This window comes from Scyliorhinus torazame, chromosome 15, assembly GCF_047496885.1.
Source record: "Scyliorhinus torazame isolate Kashiwa2021f chromosome 15, sScyTor2.1, whole genome shotgun sequence".
Taxonomy (NCBI): Eukaryota; Metazoa; Chordata; class Chondrichthyes; order Carcharhiniformes; family Scyliorhinidae; genus Scyliorhinus; species Scyliorhinus torazame.
The window spans coordinates 125,318,962-125,339,335 of NC_092721.1; the positions used below are offsets into that span (position 1 = coordinate 125,318,962).

The 20,374-nt window shown below is 48.2% G+C and overlaps 1 protein-coding gene across 1 annotated transcript in view; it reads left to right on the forward strand.

Moving 5' to 3' along the window:
- The window catches only part of LOC140391798 (high-affinity choline transporter 1-like), a 267,954-nt gene that overhangs the window by 159,721 nt on the left and 87,859 nt on the right, over nucleotides 1-20,374 (forward strand). Inside the window, exon 4 of the mRNA XM_072476681.1 lies at nucleotides 409-564. Within this exon, the coding sequence (XP_072332782.1) occupies nucleotides 409-564 (156 nt within the window). The remainder of the gene's footprint in view (nucleotides 1-408; nucleotides 565-20,374) is intronic.

Sequence of the window (20,374 nt, forward strand, 5' to 3'; positions counted from 1 at the left end):
CGACCAGAATTGAACACTATACTCCAAGTGTGGCCGAACTAAGGTTCTATACAGCTGCAACATGACTTGCCAATTCTTTTACTCCATGCCCCGGCCAATGAAGGCAAGCATGCCGTATGCCTTCTTGACTACCTTCTCCACCTGTGTTGCCCCTTTCAGTGACCTGTGGACCTGTACTCCTAGATCTCTCTGACTTTCAATACTCTTGAGGGTTCTACCATTCACTGTATAATTAGCAATGTGACTGGTAATATTATATCAAGAATAGTGTAATTGCGCAGCATTGCATCTTTTATTTATTAACTGTTCTGATCACAAATATTTGCAATATATATTACTGCCAGTAACTGTCATTATAAACAAAGGAATCTAATATAACAAATTGGTTTTTCAATAACATTTTTACAGGCGGTTTATTTTTCGCTAAAACAATGCGTTCCAGGAGGTATGTGACCATGTTGGACCCCTTTCAGGAAACCTATGGTGGAGGGATAGGTAGCCTGATGTTCATCCCTGCTGTCATGGGAGAGCTGTTTTGGTCAGCAGCTGTTCTATCAGCTCTTGGTGAGAAAATATGGCATTAATTATTAGTACTTTCTTGATTTTAACATGTAAATAATGAAGAAATGGTTCCAATGAGTGTTCTTTGTTTAGTTTTGAAGCAAGCAGGAACATACTGCAGTCCCAAATAGGTGGGATTCTACTCCAAACACAGAATCTGGCTTAGCAAGTAGAGTTGAAACTGGAGTTCAGCCCACCTGCTTCAATATGTTCCCAATTATATTGTCATAAAAATCGATGGTCAAAATTTCATGAGCATCAAAATTTGGGCACAATGACTTCTTTGACTGATTCTCTCAAGAGTATTCTTATTAAGCACATCTTTACATTGAAAACAGTCTCATGAGTTCAGAATTTATGTGTCTCCTTTGAGTACAGGAAATTAAAAAGATATATGATACAGGTGTGAAATGTTATGAATGATATTGATAAGGAGAAATGGTGTCTAGTGGCCGATAACAGAAGACAAATTTAAAGTGATTCACAAGGAATGAATTGAGGAGACATTTCCTACACAATTGTGACCTGGACTGGACTTCCTGAAAGAGTGGTTGAAGCAGATTCAATAAGAAAAATTAAAAGGAAATTGGATAAATACCTGAAGGGAGAAAAATTCTACAAGGCTACGGGTGAAAGGGCATGGAACTAGGATTAATTGGCTAGCTCTACCAAAAGATAACACAGGCGCAATGGGCAAATTATCTCTTTTTGGACTATATTATTCTCTGGTTCTATAATCCATTTGAAAGAACCTCTGACAGATGGATTACAATATTTCTAAGTATATTAAGTTATATGCTCAATTGCTGGAATGGGATTTTAATCTCTAACCTTATGACTGAAGAGATGAGAGTGCTACCAACAGGGGGATTGACTGAACTGACACCACCCACAGTTTTACACATAAATTTCCACAGCCAACAGGCATTGGGCACGTTTCATTCCATCAATTTGAACACTGCAATTTTACAAAACTTAAAAAATAAAGTCATGTGGAAATCAATGGTTGACAATAACTGAAGTGATGCGGTGAATTATAAAGTAGCAAATAGATGCCAACAATAAATGTGCATTTATAGGAAGAAGCAAAAACTGTGGAAGTAAAGTATGTGAGATCCTACAAACAAAATGAGGTAGTATGGGGGAAGTATAAAGTTTGACATTGTCGGAAGTGCATGGGATGGCATATTACAGCTCAGGAGGTGAGGGAACCAAAGCTCTGAGGAATTCTGGCCATATCAATGTAGCGGTTTGGGAGGGGTTCCCCATCATACCAAAATCTTTTTTTTTCCAGACTTGGAAGCAACATTCAAATCTTGCAATGGCTTGAGATTTCTAGGCAACTAACTGTCAAAGGGGAAAAAAATTTGGCATGAAAAGCAGGGCAAATCCTATCTGGCCACTTACTGCATGATCAGTCTAGTGTCAATCAACAGCAAAGTTGTTGACAGTGAAGGCGTAATTGACAATGCTATAAATAGGCACTTCCTCAACAATAACATGTTTACTGATGGTTAATTTGGATTCTGCTTGGGGCATTTGACTCCTGATTTCAATACACCTATCATCCAAACATGGAAAAAGAGAACTGAATTTGAGAAGTAAGGTGAGAGCGACTGTCGTTGACATCATGGCAGCATTTGACCAAGTGTGTTATCATGGTGTTCAAACAAAAGTGAAATCAATAAGAATCAGGGAGAAAATAGTTGGAGTCAGACGTAGCTCAAAAGGAAGATGGTTGCAGAGGTTGGAGGCCAATCAGCGCTGCAAGAGTTCCTTAGGGTGGTATCCTAGACCCATCCATCTTCAGCTGCTTCATTAATAACTTTCCTTCCACCATAAGGTCAGAAATGGGGATGTTTGCTGATGATGCACAATGTTCAGCACCATTCATGACTCCTCAGATACTTGAGCCTATGCAGTTGGTGCAACAAAAGGACAATATTCAGACTTGAGCTGGAAGTTGCAAGTAACATTCAGGCCATGAAACTGCCAGGCAATGATGATCTCCAACAAGAGAGAATCTAACCATTACCCCATGATATTCAATGGCATTACCATCATGAATCCCCCACTATCAACATCCTAGGGGTTACCACTGAATTTTTTTTTAAAAATCATTTCTTACACAACCAGTGCATAGTGTTAGCATTGTGTAACATATACAAGATGCACTGCAACAACTTGCCAGGCATCCTTCAATAGCATCTTCTAAACTCATGACCTCTACCACATAGAAGGACAAGGATAGCAGTCTATGGGAGCATCTGCAAGTTCCCTTCCAACCCATACACTATCCTGACTTGGACCTATACCACCATTCCTGGGTCAAAATCTTGGAACTACCGTCCTAACAGCACTGAGGGTCCAACAGATGGATTGGGGCAGTTCAAAGAAGGCAGCTTACCATCACCTTCAGAAGGTCAATTAGTAAAGGGTAACCTTTGCCAGTGATGCTCACATTGTAAAAGCAACTGGCAATGAGGTCCTTGCCTAACTCTTGAGTTTGAAATTGTGAATGTGGTTGTGGCTAGTGTTTTTTAGGCCATCACAGATGCAATGGGGCAAATGGGTTGCTACACTTCCACTACAGCTACCTCTTTTAGAACCCTGGGTGTAGACCATCAGATCCAAGGATTTTTCACACTTAAACACTTAATTTTCTCCAATATATTTTCTCTTCTAATATTCATTTCTTTAATTTCCTGACACTTTTTAGCTCTAGGTTTCCATCTATTTCTGGAATGAAACTTGTGTCTTCTCCTGTGAAAACAGGCACAAAGTATTTGCTTAATGCCTCTACCATTTCCTCATTCCCCATGATGATTTCTCCTGTCTCTGCTTCTAAATTTGGCAGATTGAGTTTAATATGGATGAATGTGAGGTTATCCATTTTGGCCGAAAGAATAGTCAGGCAAATTATTATCCAAATGGAAAGCAGATTCAAAATGCATCTGGGCAGAGGGATCTGGGTGTCTTTGTTCATGAATCGCAGAAAGTCTGTATGCAGGTAGAAAATTTAATAAGAAAGGCAAATGGAATGTTAGCGTTTATTGCAAAAGGACTAGAGTATAAATGTAGAGAAGTATTGTTGCAATTGTATAGAGTGTTCGTGAGACCACATCTGGAGTATGCTGTCCAGTTTTGGTCTCCTTATTTGAGGAAGGATGTGGTGGCATTCGAAGTAGTTCATAGAAGGTTTACCAGATTGATTCCAGGGTGAAGGAATTGACGTATGAGGAAAGATTAAACAATTTGGGCTTATACTCGGAGTTCAGAAGGATGAGAGGGGATCTGATCCCCGAGGTATATAAAATACTACAAGGGATTGATAAAGTAAATGTGACCAAATGTTCTGCCTTATGGGGCAATCTAGAACAAGAGGTCACAGATAAATGTTGAGAGGTGGTAGATTTAAAACTGAGATGAGGAGACACTTCTCACAGAGAATAGTGAATTTGTGGAACTCGCTGCCCCATGGTGCGGTGGAGACCGAATCATCAAATGGTTTCAAGAGGGAAATAGACATATTTCTGATTTTAAAAAACGGATTAAAAGATTATGGGGAACAGGGAGGGAGGTGGCTTTGAGACCAGGAAGAGATGAGCCATAATCTGATTGAATGGTGGAGCAGGCTCGAATTGCCTACTCCTGCTCCTAATTCCTATGTTCCCATGTGCCTAAGGGACAAAATTTTATTTTTAGCTATGCTATATTTGAAAAAAGAGGGAGAGAAAAAAAGGAGAATCTCAGACCAGTTAGCCTGACATCAGTTGTGAGGAAGATGCTAGAGTTGTGGTTAAAGACATGGGGCGAAAATCTCCCCCAACGGCGCGATGTCCGCCGACTGGCGCCCAAAATGGCGCCAATCAGACGGGCATCGTGCCGCCCCAAAGGTGCGGAATGCTCCGCATCTTTGGGGGCCGAGCCCCGACATTGAGGGGCTAGGCCGACGCCGGAGGGATTTCCGCCCCGACAGCTGGCGGAAACGGCGTTTGTTGCCCCGCCAGCTGGCGCGGAAATGACATTCGGGGTGGCGCATGCGCGGGAGCATCAGTGGTCGCTGACAGTTTCCCGCGCATGCGCAGTGGGGAGAGTCTCTTCCGCCTCCGCCATGGTGGAGACCGTGGCGGAGGTGGAAGGGAAAGAGTGCCCCCATGGCACAGGCCCGCCCGCGGATCGGTGGGCCCCGATCACGGGCCAGGCCACCGTGGGGGCACCCCCCGGGGTCAGATTGCCCCGCGCCCCCCCCCCCCCAGGACCCCGGAGCCCGCCCACGCCGCCTTGTCCCGCCGGTAAATAGCTACTTTAATTTACGCCGGCGGGACAGGCAATTTCTCGGCGGGACTTTGGCCCATCCGGGCCGGAGAATCGAGCAGGGGGGCCCACCAACCGGCGCGGCCCGATTCCCGCCCCCGCCCAATCTCTGGTACTGGAGACTTCGGCAACCGGCAGGGGCTGGATTCACGGCGGCCAACGGCCATTCTCCGACCCGCTGGGGGGGGTCGGAGAATGACGCCCCTGATAACAGAACATTTGGAAATCAAAGCATTAACACGAGATCGGACAAAGCCAGCATGAAAGCCAAATCATGTTTATCAAATCTACTGGAGTTCTTGCTGGATATAACTAGGAGAATAGAGAAGCAAGAACCAGTGGATGTGGTGGATTTGGACTTTCATCTGGCTTTTGATAATAATAATCGCTTATTGTCACAAGTAGGCTTCAATGAAGTTGTAAAACTGTGAAAAGCCCTTAGGCGCCACATTCTGGCGCCTTTTCGGGGAGGCCGTACGGGAAGGTCCGGCCGGTAAGGGAAAGTCCCTCAGAAGAGGTTAGTGGGCAAAATGAAAGCACATGCGATAGGGGGCAATGTATTGGAATGGATCGAGAATTGGTTGACAAACAGGAAACAGAGAATAGGAATAAATGGGTCTTTTTCCAAGTAGCAGTCAGTGACTAATGGGTTACTGCAGGGATCAATGCTTGGGCCTCAGCTGTTCACAATATATTTAAATTACTGAGAAGAGGGAACCAACTGGACCATTTACAGGTTTGCTGACGACACAAAGCTGGGTGGAATTGTGAGTGGTGAGGAGGATGCAAAGAGGCTTCATGATAATTTAGACAAGTTGAATGAGTGGGCAAACACAATGGTAGTACAGTGTGGCTAAATGTGAAGCTCAACACTTTGGTGTGCAAATCAAGAAGAGTATTATTTAAATGGCGATATATTGGGAAGTGTGGATATACAATGGGATCTGGGTGTCCTTGCACACCAGTCAGTGAAAGAGGAGAGGCAGGTGCAGCAAGCAATTAAGAAGGCAAATGGTATGTTGGCCTTCACTGCAAGAGGTGTTGACTTCCGAAGTAGAGATATCATACTTCAGTTATACAGAGCCTTGGTAAGACCACACCAGGAGTATTGCATGCACTTTTGGTCTCCCTATCTAAGAAAGGATATACTTACCATAGAGAGAGTGCAGAAAAGGTTCCCTAGGCTGAAACCGGGGTTGCGGGACTGTCCTATGGGGAGAGATTAGTTCAACTGGGTTTGTATTCACGAGAGTTTAGAAGGCTGAAAAGAGATCTGATTGAATGTGTAAAATTACAAAAGGGCTGGAGAGGCCAGATGCAGGGACGATGTTTTCACTAGAACCAGAGGACATAGTCTCAGTATGTGGGGTAGACCATTTAGGACTGAGGTGAGAAAAAATGCCTTCACTCAAAGGGTAGTGAATCTGTGGCATTCTCTACCACAGAAGGCTGTGGAGGCCAAGTCACTGATTATGTTCAAGGAAGAGATAGATCATTTTTTTAGATTTTAATGGAATAAGGGGTATGTGGAGAAAGCAGGAATATGGCATTAAGATGGAAGATCAGCCATGATTATATTGAATGGTGGAGCAAGCTCAAAGGGCCAAATGGCCTATTCCTGCTCCTTGTTTCTATGTTTTTCTATATTTTTTCTATGCTTATAAAAACTCTTACAATCTGTTTTTATGTTTGTGGCTAGTTTATTGTCATATTCTATTTTTTCTCGTTTTGTCAACTTTCTGGCGGCCCTTTACCTATTTCTAAAACATTCCCAATCCTTAGACTTGCTGTTGCTTTTTTCTACATTGTAAGGCCTATTGTTTTAATTTATTACTCTCCTTATCTTCCTGAGTGAGTCACAGATAGATCTTGCTGAATGTTTGTTTTTGGATGGAATGTCTGATTGTTGAACATTTTGAATTGTTTCTTTAAGTCTTCATTTACCACCATGGGTGGGATTTTCTGTCGCCTGACTCCGAAATCAGGAAACGTGATTTTGCGGAGAATTGGTTTTGACGCTGAAATTGTATGGGCACCGGTTTACGCCAAATCAAAATTCACTGATGCCTTGACAGTGGGGTCAATGTGTTCCAGAACGCACATATACAGTAATTGCCAGGATCTCCACGATGCTCAGACTCCACTGGAGAAAAGTCCCGACGGCGAGGTTCACTTGTGCTTTCAAAAACGTGAGACAGGCGCCGTGGCTGATGAGGAAGAGAGAGGGGATACGGGAAGTGTCCAACATCGCCATAGTTTGCTAACAGTTGTGCCACAGACTGGGGGCTTCCGCCAGGGCCGGTGGGAGTAGCAGAAGATGGTGGTCAGAAGGTGGGCTGTGGGGTCAGGTTGGACTGGCATGGAGCACCATTGCTGCAGTCTGCAAGGCAGCTGCACATGCCGCTAACTGCCCACTGTGAACTGAGGGCCACTGGTCGTGTGGGTGTCCCCCCAGGGCAACCCCCCTAGGTGCCCTCTCACCCCAGCCGATCCATCAGCGGGATGGGGGCGCTCCAGCACAACCTGTGCCATCTTGTTGGCTGGGATGGTGTGTGTGGGGAGTGAAGTGTGTACATGCGGCTGAAGCTTGTCAGCCTCCTGAGTGTCAATCATTAATCTAGCACCGTTTCTCATTGGAATTGATTGAGTTCCACATGCTGCTGGTGCTAGCCCCTCAGCTGTCGCTGAATCGGCCCAGGTTCAGCACCAGTTTTGCTGTTGTGGAAGTCCATGAATCCCCCGCCAATAGTCTCAGGAACAGAGAATCTTGCCGCATAGCTTTTCGTCTATTTATGCAATTAACCTGAGCTAATTCTCCCTTCATAGTTATGTAATTGGATGTGTTTAAGTGTAAGATTCTTTTTTGTGATTGGAGTATGTTACGTTCAAACTTAACATGGAATTAGAATTGTTCCGATGGAGAAGGAGGCCATTTGGCCCATCATATTTACACCGCCTCTTTGAATGAACATTATCTTTATAGAAGATATTGATAGTGGCATAGAGGTAAAATATCAGAATATGTTAGTAGGAGAACAAAGATTAGTGCTCAATGAATAATAACACATTTTGTTTTCTTATCTTTATGCCACAATCAGCACCTTCCAAAGTCCTTAACACTGCCATTAACACTTCCTTTGTCATGTGTCCTGAACACCTGTGAGCAATCTCTCTGAGCTCTCTTTAATAATAAAACAAAGAGAGTCCATGCAGAGTTGGAGAAGGAAATAAAGTTTTTTGACAATAACTATTATTTACACGCACAAAAGATCCCAGCTGGGTCTCTCCCCTATGTCGGTACCCAAACTGGCTGACGTTATACAGAGGTTAGGTATTCAGAGCAGAGTACATTGGACTCGGTCAGTGGGATTGGAGAGCAGGCAACCGCCAAGGCGGAGGTCAACATCAGGGAAACAGGTGAGCCCGCAATGAATAGCAATGATCTGACGGCACATATGACACATCACCCCCACCCGGGGGCTAACCATGTGCCTTGTCTTTTGTCTTGTGGGTCATCTGGCGATGAGACGGGTCCTTCAGGGACCCCGTCGCAGTCTGCAACCCCAAGACTCATTCGGCAACAAGGCGGGACCTGTTGACCCATGCAGCCAGTCGCAATCCTGCGACATCCTGAAGCACATGTCCGGAACACCAACTTCTTGGCACTACTGTCACCGGCACCCTCCACCACCCCAGAGAAATTTATCTCGATTAGGGACTTTAGTGAAGAAGCTCCTGGGGCACTCTCCGATACACACCACACACAGGCTGCAGTACATCAGGTGGAGGTAGGAAACCCGAGGGAGCGGACAGTCATAGGGTGGCTCGGCTCCAGGTACTAGCTGCCTTCCAGATGGGTCTTGGGCTTCAGGAAAGGTAAGTCCCATCAATGTTGGAGATGCAGGCGCAGAGCTGGGGATTACATGAGGGGTTGTCAGCAACCAGCCAGCACCTGCAGGTGCAGTTGGAGGAGTCCAACCACCTGCAGGAGCAGGGGGTGGTGCCGACAAAGCGTACCACCCAGGCCAACACCATACATCCTCAGGCCTTGGGTGCAACGTTATTGGCCATGGGTCAAGATGTCCAAGGACTGTGGTACTCAGGGTTGCCATGTCACAGTCACAGGCAACCATGTACCAGGGCTATATGGATACACTGTGGCCCGCCAGAGCATGGTGCAATCACAATGGGCAATGGCTGAGGGCATCGAGAGCATTGGCCAGATGCTGGCTGATCTGAACCAGACAGAGAAGGACCTGGAATGGTCCCTGAGTACATGCCCATCCTGGCCCTCCTCCGCATCCTCCTCATCGGACAAGGCCTGGCATTCCTCCTCCAGAATAATGTCTCTCTGCCGCGCGATGTTGTGGAGGATGCAGCAGGCCATCAGGATGTGGGAGACTTTTCTGAGGCTATACTGAAGGTCCCCAACAGAGCAGTCCAGGAACCTGAACCCGTGCTCAGAAGCGGATGCACCACTCAATTACACTCCTGGCCATGGCATGAGCATGGTTGTGGCATTGGTCTGGGGCCTCTGGATAGGCGTCATCAATCACGACTGCAACAGATCAACCCTGTCGCCCAGGAGCCAACCGCTCACCTGGGGGTGCACCTCGAGTGTGTCAGGTACCATTGATGATTCCAGGATGAAGGCGACTTGTACGCTGCCCGGGTATCGGGCGTCGCAGTTCATGATGTGCAGCTCACAGTCACACACCAACTGCACATTCATGGAGTGGTATCCCTTCCAGTTTGTGAAGTGCATCCCCTTTTGCGGTGGTGCTCATAGGGGGACACGGGTCCCGATAAACCCTTGGACCTGGGGTATCCCAGCGATGGCGGCGAACCCCACTGCCTGGGCCACCCGGTGGGCTCGGTCCATATTGAGGTTGATGTATTGTGCCGAATGGGCATACAGGGCATCCAGAACAACGCGGATGCAGTTATGCACAGAGATCTGTGAGGTCCCAGACAGGCCCCACTCTGCATCTGGAAGGACCCCGCCATGTAAACGTTCAGGGCAAATGTCACCTTGACGGCCACCAGGAGCGGGTGTCCTCCCCCGTATCCCCGCGGTTCCAGGTGTGCCATGATGCGGTAGATGTGCCGGACAGTCTAGCAGGTCAGCTAGAGTCTTCGATGACACACCCGGTCCGGCAGTTCCCCAAACGACAGGGGCTGTTGCTACACACGGGACCTGATGGGGCGGCACCTTCCCACCTCCTGGGTGGCCAGCACACCAGCCTCACCTGCTCCTCTGGGAGAGGCTCCGCTGCTGCAGGGCCCTTCCTGAGCAGCTCCTGCTCGTACAGCTGCAGTGCGTCTGCCAGGGTTGCAGCAGCCAGGCAGATGCCAACCATTCCTGGTTGGATACTGAAATCCCTTGTCTGCAGGGGGTGAAAGGCAGACATGTTAACATGGTGCGTACTCACGTGCCCCCCAGTTCCAACAGGCTATATGTGACCTCGGCCTGCATTGCTGCCCTTGCCCCTTATGGTCCTCCCCCCCCCCCCCCCCCCCCCCCACCATTCCCACCACCACCCTCGACCGTTCCCCCTGCTTTGCCTACCGCATCGCACCCCTGACCTCATCAGGGCCTGGCACCGGGGGGAATGGGGCCTCTGGCACAGATACCGGTGGCTGCCACAGCCCATGCCAGTGGTACGCTCTGCGGTCTTGTCGTGCGACATCCTGTGTCACATACCATGGGTGTCCTCCTCGGCTGGGCTGCGTGATGTCCCGGCAGAAAGGTGAAATCCAGTTGTGCGGGGGGGGGGGGGGGTTGCGTAGCAGCCAGTGTCGCTGTACAGAACCACAGGCCACAGTGAGTGGTCATTGGAGTGCGCAGCCAGATGGCTGCCTTGCAGGTCATGGAAATGCCGGTCCATGCCTGGACATCCCAGTTCCGGGGGGAGACCCTGACCCCATGGACCATCCCCTGGACACCCCTGACTACTCCCCTCGGCCCTGACAGATGCCCCACAGCCAGTGCAGCGGCAGGATTGGCAGCCCACGGCTCCGTCTTTGGGAACATGACTTCCTCCCTCTCACCCTCAGCCGCCACGGTTCCTCTTTCCCGATTTTAAATGTCACAAGTGAATCTCGACGTTGATAATTCCTCCTGGCGGAGACAGAGCATCGCGGGGGCTTAGAAATTGCCGTGTCAGGCCCGTTAATGTTATACCAACTGCATTTACTGTGCGCCGTAGAATGCACTCATGTCGCTGTCAAGGCACCAGAGCATGGCATTCCGTGGGGCGCCCAGCACCGGCCTCGATTTTCACCTGATCCACAATTCTCTTCCCAATCGCACTTCGCGATTCTGGTATTGCTGGACAGAGAATCCACCCCATCAGATTTTTTGTTAAGCTTTTTAGGCGAAATTTTCTTTCGGTTGTTAGAATCTCAGGCTGCTCCACCCTATAAGCTTTTACTTGCTATGTTCCAAGGACAGCATCCTTTAATCAGATTTTAACTAAACTATCGGCATATCCAGGGATTGAAAACAAAACACTTTATGTTAGTTTGCTAGTTTTATCATAGGTGCTTCCACTATGTATCTGAACTTCAGAAGAGATCAGGGTACATATAACAGTTGTAAATGGCTTAGGGACTTCCGGGTGCGGCGATGACCAGCTAGGTCGCACGTTTCGGCAGCTCTCGGTGGAACGGACTTTTGGGCTCTTAATAAGAGCCCCAACGGCAATTTTAACGGCTAAAAGCACTGTGCGGTAAACCAGAAGGGAATCCCCCCTGGATACGGATGGAAAAAGGAGAGGAAAGTGGCCGGATTGCGGTGGATCCTTTAGAGCAGCGGCAAGGAAGGCAAGCAAAAACCAAGATGGCGTCGGAAGGTGGCAGTTTAATATGGGGCCCTGAACAACACGAGTTTTTGAAACGCTGCGTGGAAGAGCTTAAAAAGGAGATGAAGAAGGAGCTGTTGGCCCCGATATTACAGGCGATTGAAGGGCTAAAAGATGAGCAAAAGACCCAGGAGCGGGAGCTTCAGGTCGTGAAGGCAAAGGCTGCCGAGAACGAGGACGATATACAGGGCCTGGTGGTGAAGACGGAGATGCACGAGGCACACCATAAACAATGTGTGGAAAGGCTGGAGGTGCTGGAGAATAATGCGAGGAGGAAGGATTTAAGGATTCTTGGTCTTCCTGAAGGTGCAGAAGGGGCGGACGTCGGGGCATATGTGAGCACGATGCTGCACTCGTTAATGGGGGCGGAGGCCCCGACGGGTCCGTTGGAGGTGGAGGGAGCATACCGAGTGATGGCGCAAGGACCGAGAGCAGGAGAAATTCCCAGAGCCATAGTGGTGAGATTCCTCCGTTTTAAGGACAGAGAGATGGTCCTCAGATGGGCAAAGAAAACTCGGAGCAGTAGGTGGGAGAACGCGGTGATCCGCGTATATCAAGACTGGAGTGCGGAGGTGGCGAGAAGGAGGGCGAGCTTTAATCGGGCCAAGGCGGTGCTTCATAAAAAGAAGATTAAATTTGGAATGCTGCAGCCGGCAAGACTGTGGGTCACATATCAAGGGAAGCACCACTACTTTGAAACAGCGGATGAGGCGTGGACATTTATTGTTGAAGAGAAATTGGAATAAGCGGGTTATTAAAAAAGAACGTTTGAGACAAAGTGGTGGGGCGAATATGGGGGGCGAAGAGGGGGGGAAAAGGGGGGAGAGATGATTTTTATGTTGTTAATCCTGCGACCCGGTAACCTTTCTCTCTTCCACAGGTTGTGGGGGAGGGAGGAAGGGAGGTGGAGGAGCTGGGGGCGTTGGCCATTGGGGGCGGGGCCAAAAGGGAAGCGCGGGCTTTGTTCCCGCGCTATGATAATTATGGCGGGAATAGGGAAGCAGGAAGGAGGGGGCGTCGCACGGTGCGAGCCGAGGTCACGGGGGGAAGCCGAGGTCGGCCAGAGTTTGCTGACTTCTGGGAGCAACATGGGGGGTGTAACTACGCTAGTGGGGGATCTAGCGGGGGGGGGGGGGGTGGGAGGGGGGATTTACTGGGTTGCTGCTGCTGGGGAGAAGGGGGAGCTGGTATGGGGTGGGGTGGGCGGGGCGGGAGGGCACCGCCTGGGGGGGACACAGCTGCGTGGGAACCGGGTGAGGAGCTGGATAAAAGGGGATGGCTAATCGACAAGGGGGGGCGGGTAAAGAGTCCCCCAACCCGGCTGATCACGTGGAATGTGAGAGGGCTGAACGGGCCGATAAAGAGGGCACGGGTACTCGCACACCTTAAGAAACTTAAGGCAGATGTGGTTATGTTACAGGAGACGCATTTGAAACTGATAGACCAGGTTAGACTACGCAAAGGATGGGTGGGGCAGGTGTTTCATTCGGGGCTAGATGCGAAAAACAGGGGGGTGGCTATACTAGTGGGGAAGCGGGTAATGTTTGAGGCAAAGACCATAGTGGCGGATAGTGGGGGCAGATACGTGATGGTGAGTGGCAAATTACAGGGGGAGGCGGTGGTCTTAGTGAACGTATATGCCCCGAACTGGGATGATGCCAACTTTATGAGGCGCGTGTTAGGACGTATCCCGGACCTAGAGGTGGGAAAGTTGGTAATGGGTGGAGATTTTAACACGGTGCTGGAACCAGGGCTGGACAGATCGAGGTCCAGGACTGGAAGGAGGCCGGCAGCAGCCAAGGTGCTTAAAGACTTTATGGAGCAGATGGGAGGAGTAGACCCCTGGAGATTTAGCAGACCTAGGAGTAAGGAGTTTTCGTTTTTCTCCTATGTCCACAAAGTTTATTCGCGAATCGACTTTTTTGTTTTGGGAAGGGCGTTGATCCCGAAGGTGAGGGGGACGGAGTATATGGCTATAGCTATTTCGGATCACGCTCCACACTGGGTAGACTTGGAGATAGGGGAGGAAACAGGAGGGCGTCCACCCTGGAGAATGGACATGGGACTAATGGCAGATGAGGGGGTGTGTCTAAGGGTGAGGGGGTGTATTGAAAAGTACTTGGAACTCAATGATAATGGGGAGGTCCAGGTGGGAGTGGTCTGGGAGGTGCTGAAGGCAGTGGTTAGAGGGGAGCTGATATCAATCAGGGCACATAAAGGAAAGCAGGAGAGTAGGGAACGGGAGCGGTTGCTGCAAGAACTTCTGAGGGTGGACAGGCAATATGCGGAGGCACCGGAGGAGGGACTGTACAGGGAAAGGCAAAGGCTACATGTAGAATTTGATTTGCTGACAACGGGTACTGCAGAGGCAGTGGAGGAAGGCACAGGGTGTACAGTACGAATATGGGGAGAAGGCGAGCAGGTTGCTGGCCCACCAATTGAGGAAAAGGGGAGCAGCGAGGGAAATAGGGGGAGTGAGGGATGAGGAGGGAGAGATGGAGCGGGGAGCGGAGAGAGTGAATGGAGTGTTCAAGGCATTCTATGAAAGATTATATGAAGCTCAGCCCCCGGATGGGAAGGAGAGAATGATGTGTTTTCTGGACCAGCTGGAATTTCCTAAGGTGGAGGAGCAGGAGAAGATGGGACTGGGAGCACAGATCGAAATGGAGGAAGTAGTGAAAGGAATTAGGAGCATGCAGGCGGGGAAGGCCCCGGGACCAGATGGATTCCCAGTTGAATTTTACAGGAAATATGTGGACTTGCTCGCCCCGCTACTGATGAGAACCTTTAACGAGGCGAGGGAAAGGGGACAGCTGCCCCCGACTATGTCAGAGGCAACGATATCGCTTCTCCTAAAGAAGGAAAAAGACCCGCTGCAATGCGGGTCCTATAGGCCTATTTCCCTCCTGAACGTAGACGCTAAGATTCTGGCCAAGGTAATGGCAATGAGGATAGAGGATTGTGTCCCGGGGGTGGTCCATGAGGACCAAACTGGGTTTGTGAAGGGGAGACAGCTGAATACGAATATACGGAGGCTGCTAGGGGTAATGATGATGCCCCCACCAGAGGGGGAAGCGGAGATAGTGGTGGCGATGGATGCCGAGAAAGCATTTGATAGAGTGGAGTGGGATTATTTGTGGGAGGTGATGAGGAGATTTGGCTTTGGAGATGAGTATATTAGATGGGTACAGCTGCTGTATAGGGAACCGATGGCGAGCATGGTCACGAATGGACGGGGGTCTGCGTATTTTCGGCTCCATAGAGGGACGAGGCAGGGATGTCCTCTGTCCCCATTATTGTTTGCACTGGCGATTGAGCCCCTGGCAATAGCATTGAGGGGTTCCAGGAAGTGGAGGGGAGTACTCAGGGGAGGAGAAGAACACCGGGTATCTCTGTATGCGGACGATTTGTTGTTGTATGTGGCGGACCCGGCGGAGGGGATGCCAGAGATAATGCGGATACTTGGGGAGTTTGGAGAATTTTCAGGATATAAACTGAACATGGGGAAAAGTGAGTTGTTTGAGGTGCATCCAGGGGAGCAGAGCAGAGAAATAGAGGACTTACCGCTGAGGAAGGTAACAAGGGACTTTCGCTACTTGGGGATCCAGATAGCCAAGAATTGGGGTACATTGCATAGGTTAAATTTAACGGGGTTGGTGGAACAGATGGAGGAGGACTTCAAGAGATGGGACATGGTATCCCTGTCACTGGCAGGGAGGGTGCAGGAGGTTAAAATGGTGGTCCTCCCGAAATTCCTCTTTGTGTTTCAGTGCCTCCCGGTGGTGATCACGAAGGCTTTTTCATAAGGATTGAGAAGAGTATCATGAGTTTTGTGTGGGCCGGGAAGACCCCGAGAGTGAGGAAGGGATTTTTGCAGCGTAGTATGGATAGGGGGGGGCTGGCACTACCGAGCCTAAGTGAGTACTACTGGGCCGCCAATATCTCAATGGTATGTAAGTGGATGGGAGAAGAGGAGGGAGCGGCGTGGAAGAGATTGGAGAGGGCGTCCTGCAGGGGGACTAGCCTACAAGCTACGGCGACGGCGCCGTTGCCGTTCTCACCGAAGAAATACACCACAAGCCCGGTGGTGGTGGCTACTCTGAAAATTTGGGGGCAGTGGAGACGGCATAGGGGAAAGACGGGAGCCTCGGTGTGGTCCCCGATAAGAAATAACCATAGGTTTGCTCCGGGGAGAATGGATGGGGGATTTGGAACATGGCAAAGAGCAGGAGTAACACAATTGAGAGATCTGTTTGTAGATGGGACGTTTGCAAGTCTGGGAGCGCTGACCGGGTTGCCCCAAGGGAATGCATTCCGGTATATGCAACTGAGGGCTTTTGCGAGGCAACAGGTGAGGGAATTCCCGCAGCTCCCGACACAGGAGGTGCAGGACAGAGTGATCTCAAAGACATGGGTGGGGGACGGTAAGGTATCAGACATATATAGGAAAATGAGGGACGAGGGGGAGATTATGGTAGATGAGCTGAAAGGGAAATGGGAAGAAGAGCTGGGGGAGGAGATTGAGGAGGGGCTGTGGGCTGATGCCCTAAGTAGGGTAAAATCATTGTCCTCGTGTGCCAGGCTAAGTCTGATACAATTTAAGGTGTTACACAGGGCGCATATGACTGGAGCACGGCTCAGTAAATTTTTTGGAGTAGAGGATAGGTGTGCGAGATGCTCGAGAAGCCCAGCGAATCACACCCACATGTTCTGGTCATGTCCGGCACCACAGGGGTTTTGGGTGGGGGTGACAAAGGTGCTTTCGAAGGTGGTGGGGGTCCAGGTCGAACCAAGCTGGGGGTTGGCTATATTCGGGGTTGCAGAAGAGCCGGGAGTGCAGGAGGCGAAAGAGGCTGATGTTTTGGCCTTTGCGTCCCTAGTAGCCCGGCGCAGGATACTGTTGATGTGGAAGGAAGCCAAGCCCCCGGGTGTGGAGACCTGGATAAATGACATGGCAGGGTTTATAAAGCTGGAACGGATTAAATTCGTCCTAAGGGGATCGGCTCAAGGGTTCACCAGGCGGTGGCAACCGTTCGTCGAATACCTCACAGAAAGATAGAGGGAATGGAAAAGAAGAAGACAGCAGCAGCAACCCAGGGGGGGGGGAGTGGGGGGGGGAGGAACCAGAAGGACTCTCAGGGATGTTAGTGTATAAGTATAATATGTATAGGGTGTTGTTATAGGTAATTGTATACTGGACCGCTGAATTGTATTTTTGGAGAGTATTTATTTGGGACAAGGCAGTTGCCATTTAGTTTTGTTTTTTAATTTTGATGTTGTTTATATATTATTTATTTATTGTTTAAAAAACTGGCCATTGTTATTTATATTGTTATATTACTGTGTAAAAGATACACAATGTACTGTTATAGTTGGCCAAAAATTTTGAATAAAATATATTTTTTTTTAAAAGTAAGTGGCTTAGGCTTTAACTGACAGCTAAATTTACTAAACTGTAAAATAATAAGTGGCACGGTGACACAACATAGAATTTATACTTACTGAAGTTAATTGTGAGGTTGAAGCCCATGAAATAATAATAAGAGTGGCAGCATTGATGTGAAGTTGGCGGAGTGATAAGAAATAAGGGAGTAATGGGGAATGTTGTTTTTTTGGACTGGAGGAAGGTATACATTCAAGCCCCCCAGGTATCGGTATCAAGACAAATGCTTTTCTTGACACATATGAATAACCTAGATTTAAGTGTACAATTCAAAATCTGCAGATAGTACAAAACATGGATGTTGTGTACTGTGTAAAGGATGGTGTTACATTTTTAGAGGGCAACTGATGGAATGTGCAGACATCTGGTGAATGAAATTTAATGCAGATAAGTGTGAAGTGGAACATTGTGAGAGGCAACCTCAAATAAAGGGCATAATTCTAAAAGGGGTGCAGGAGCAGAGAGACCTCCGGGTATATACGCAAAAATCATTGAATGTGGCAGTGCAGAAAGTTATTTATTGATTACGCCAGAAGGTAGACACTTGTGGTGAAAATATTCCACTTTACATTGCTGTGACATACCTGCCCCGGAAGCAAAAGGAACATTTTCCGTGCTTTTTTTCCCCTAGTTTCTTCCCAAATCATCGTGTGAAGATGCAGGGGGTAAAACTGAGCTCTTTAGTGTATGTTATTATGGACACTAAGAGACCTTGTAAGCATCAAAAATGTATGCATGCTTCTGAGAGTAAGTGCATCCAACCCCTTCCTCATCCTCATGGAGGTTTTTGTATGTGCTTGCCTGATGTTCATCAGCAGCATACAGAACATGCAGATCAAAAATGTCTTTTTGGAGATCCACACTATGGTGTTTCTTAATCTCAAAGAGCTAAAAAGAATGTTAAACAGCATAAAGATCACAGTCCCCACCCCGCCAATGCAATTGGAGGAGATCATCAACTACTTGCAGATTGGTTGCTGGAGAGTTTTTGACGACTGCTGCAATTACATACGTTTTTGTGCTTTCTTTAGTTGAGGTGCTGAAGTATTTTTTATTGACTTCTGTAAAGACCAGTTGGTTCAAGACATGGCTGGAGTACAAGGCCTTCCTCCAGGCATTGACTATGACTGGGGGAATGAGCAAAGGCAACCAGATCAGGACAAGCTACTTAGAAGAGAGAGGGGGAAGGAAGACACACCAGAGAACCATACGGTACTTAGGGAGATGTTCACCTATCTGATCTTCAGTGATGACCACTACCTGAGAAGTCTGCGCCTCACTAAACAGGTTGTCATTGAAATCTGCCACTTGTTGCAGCCACAAAATAATCCTTAGACGTTTCAAGAATTGCTTAATCTATGGCTTTCAAGGTAACTACGCCTCTGAGCTTTTATGCATGTAACTCCTACCAGGTTGCAGCTGAAAATATCAACAACATCTCACAATTTGTAGTGCACTACTGCATAAGGAAATCATTGAGTCTCTCTGCAAGAGAGACATTTTCACTGCATTTTATTTTGTATAAATAAACAGGCAGAGTGAGCTTGAGCATTTGGCAGAATTGCAGGCTAGCCCATGGTGCAGGATGGCATTAACTGTGCACCCAATGCTGTGCATGTGCCTCATTGACATTATTGAATAGCTACCAATGTGTGAAAGCTGTGATGTGGATTTGAGGCTTGCAGCAGTAATTGAGAGTGAGGTGAAGCATGGTGAGTTTGAGCCCTGATTAATAGTTTGTTGGTAGGTAAGTGATGGTGAGGTGGTGAACAGAGCAGTTGCTGAGGCCAAGAGTGCAGTTGCTAGGATATGGCATTTGAAGATACATTCATTGAATTTGATTTATCATGCAAGATCATCTTCTTCCTGCACTGCCGCCTTTGATCTCTCCAGCTACCTCTTGTCAGTGCCTTCTGATCAAGTGCCCAGAGAGTCTCTTAACCCCCTGATGATACAAGCATCTCTCCTCTATTCCACCTCCTTAATCAAGACTTCCAGTGGACTGTTTTAAAACCTTGGCGCACACTCTTTCCCATGGTCAGCCAATGTTGATTGCTGCACAGTATACTATTCCCAATGAGTTCAGCAGCTCTAAGGAATGCAATGTTCCCTCCTCTTTAGGGGGTATAGAATAGCTTTAAATATGCATGCAACAAATGAACCATTCAGAGAGCGCTGGTTGCAAGAATAAATCATGGCAATGTGCAGACTGCACAAGGTTTATGCCCTGTCTGCATTTCAATCGTTGTGTACAGGCTATTGCACATCACAATCCTTGTGTCCTTTTTGGAAGTTAATCAAGTTAACCCCCCTTAAAATCCTCAGTGAAGTATGACTCCACATGCATCCTTCACTAGTCAAACTATTTGTTTTATTTGTTCTCATTTCTACTGGAGATGCTGACAAAGTTGTGCTATCCCTCTGGCCTTGCTCACTGATGGGCTTTCTGCTTTAACTGTTGCAGTCCTTGTGGTGATAATGCTCCAATGATGATGCCAGGAAGGGAATTATAACATATTGATCCAACAACAGTGGAGGAATGAAGGTGTGTCAAGTTCAAAATGTTGTGTGCTTTTTGAGCATTTGCACATGATGATGCTTCCATAAGACGACTACTCTTATCCTTTCTCAAAGTGGAGGTTGGAGGATTGAGATATTATTGTGCTTGTAACATTGCTGAACTATATTGAAAAACAAAGACTAATGCAGCACAGGAACAGGCCCTTCGGCTCTCCAAGCCTATACCAGTCATGATACCACCCTTGGCCAAACCCCAGCACTTCCTAGTGCCGTATCCGTCGAAGCCCATCCTATCCATGTATTTGTCGAGATGTTTTTTGAAGTCATTAATGTATCTGCTTCCACAACCTCCCCTGGCAACGCGTTCCAGGCACTCATCACCCTCTGTGTAAAAAACCTGCCTCGCACATCTCCTCTAACTTTTCCCCATGGACCTTAAACCTATGCCCCTTGGTGACTGACCCCTCGACCCTGGGAAAGAGTGCCTGCGCATCAATTCTATCCATGCCCTCATAATCTTGTAGACCTCTGTCAGGTCACCCCTCAATCTCCATCACTCTAATGAAAACAGTCCGAGTCTATTCAGCTGCTCTGCATAGCTATCACCCTCCAGGCCAGGCAACAGCCTGGTAAACCTCCTCTGCACCATCTCCAAAGCCTCCACATCCTT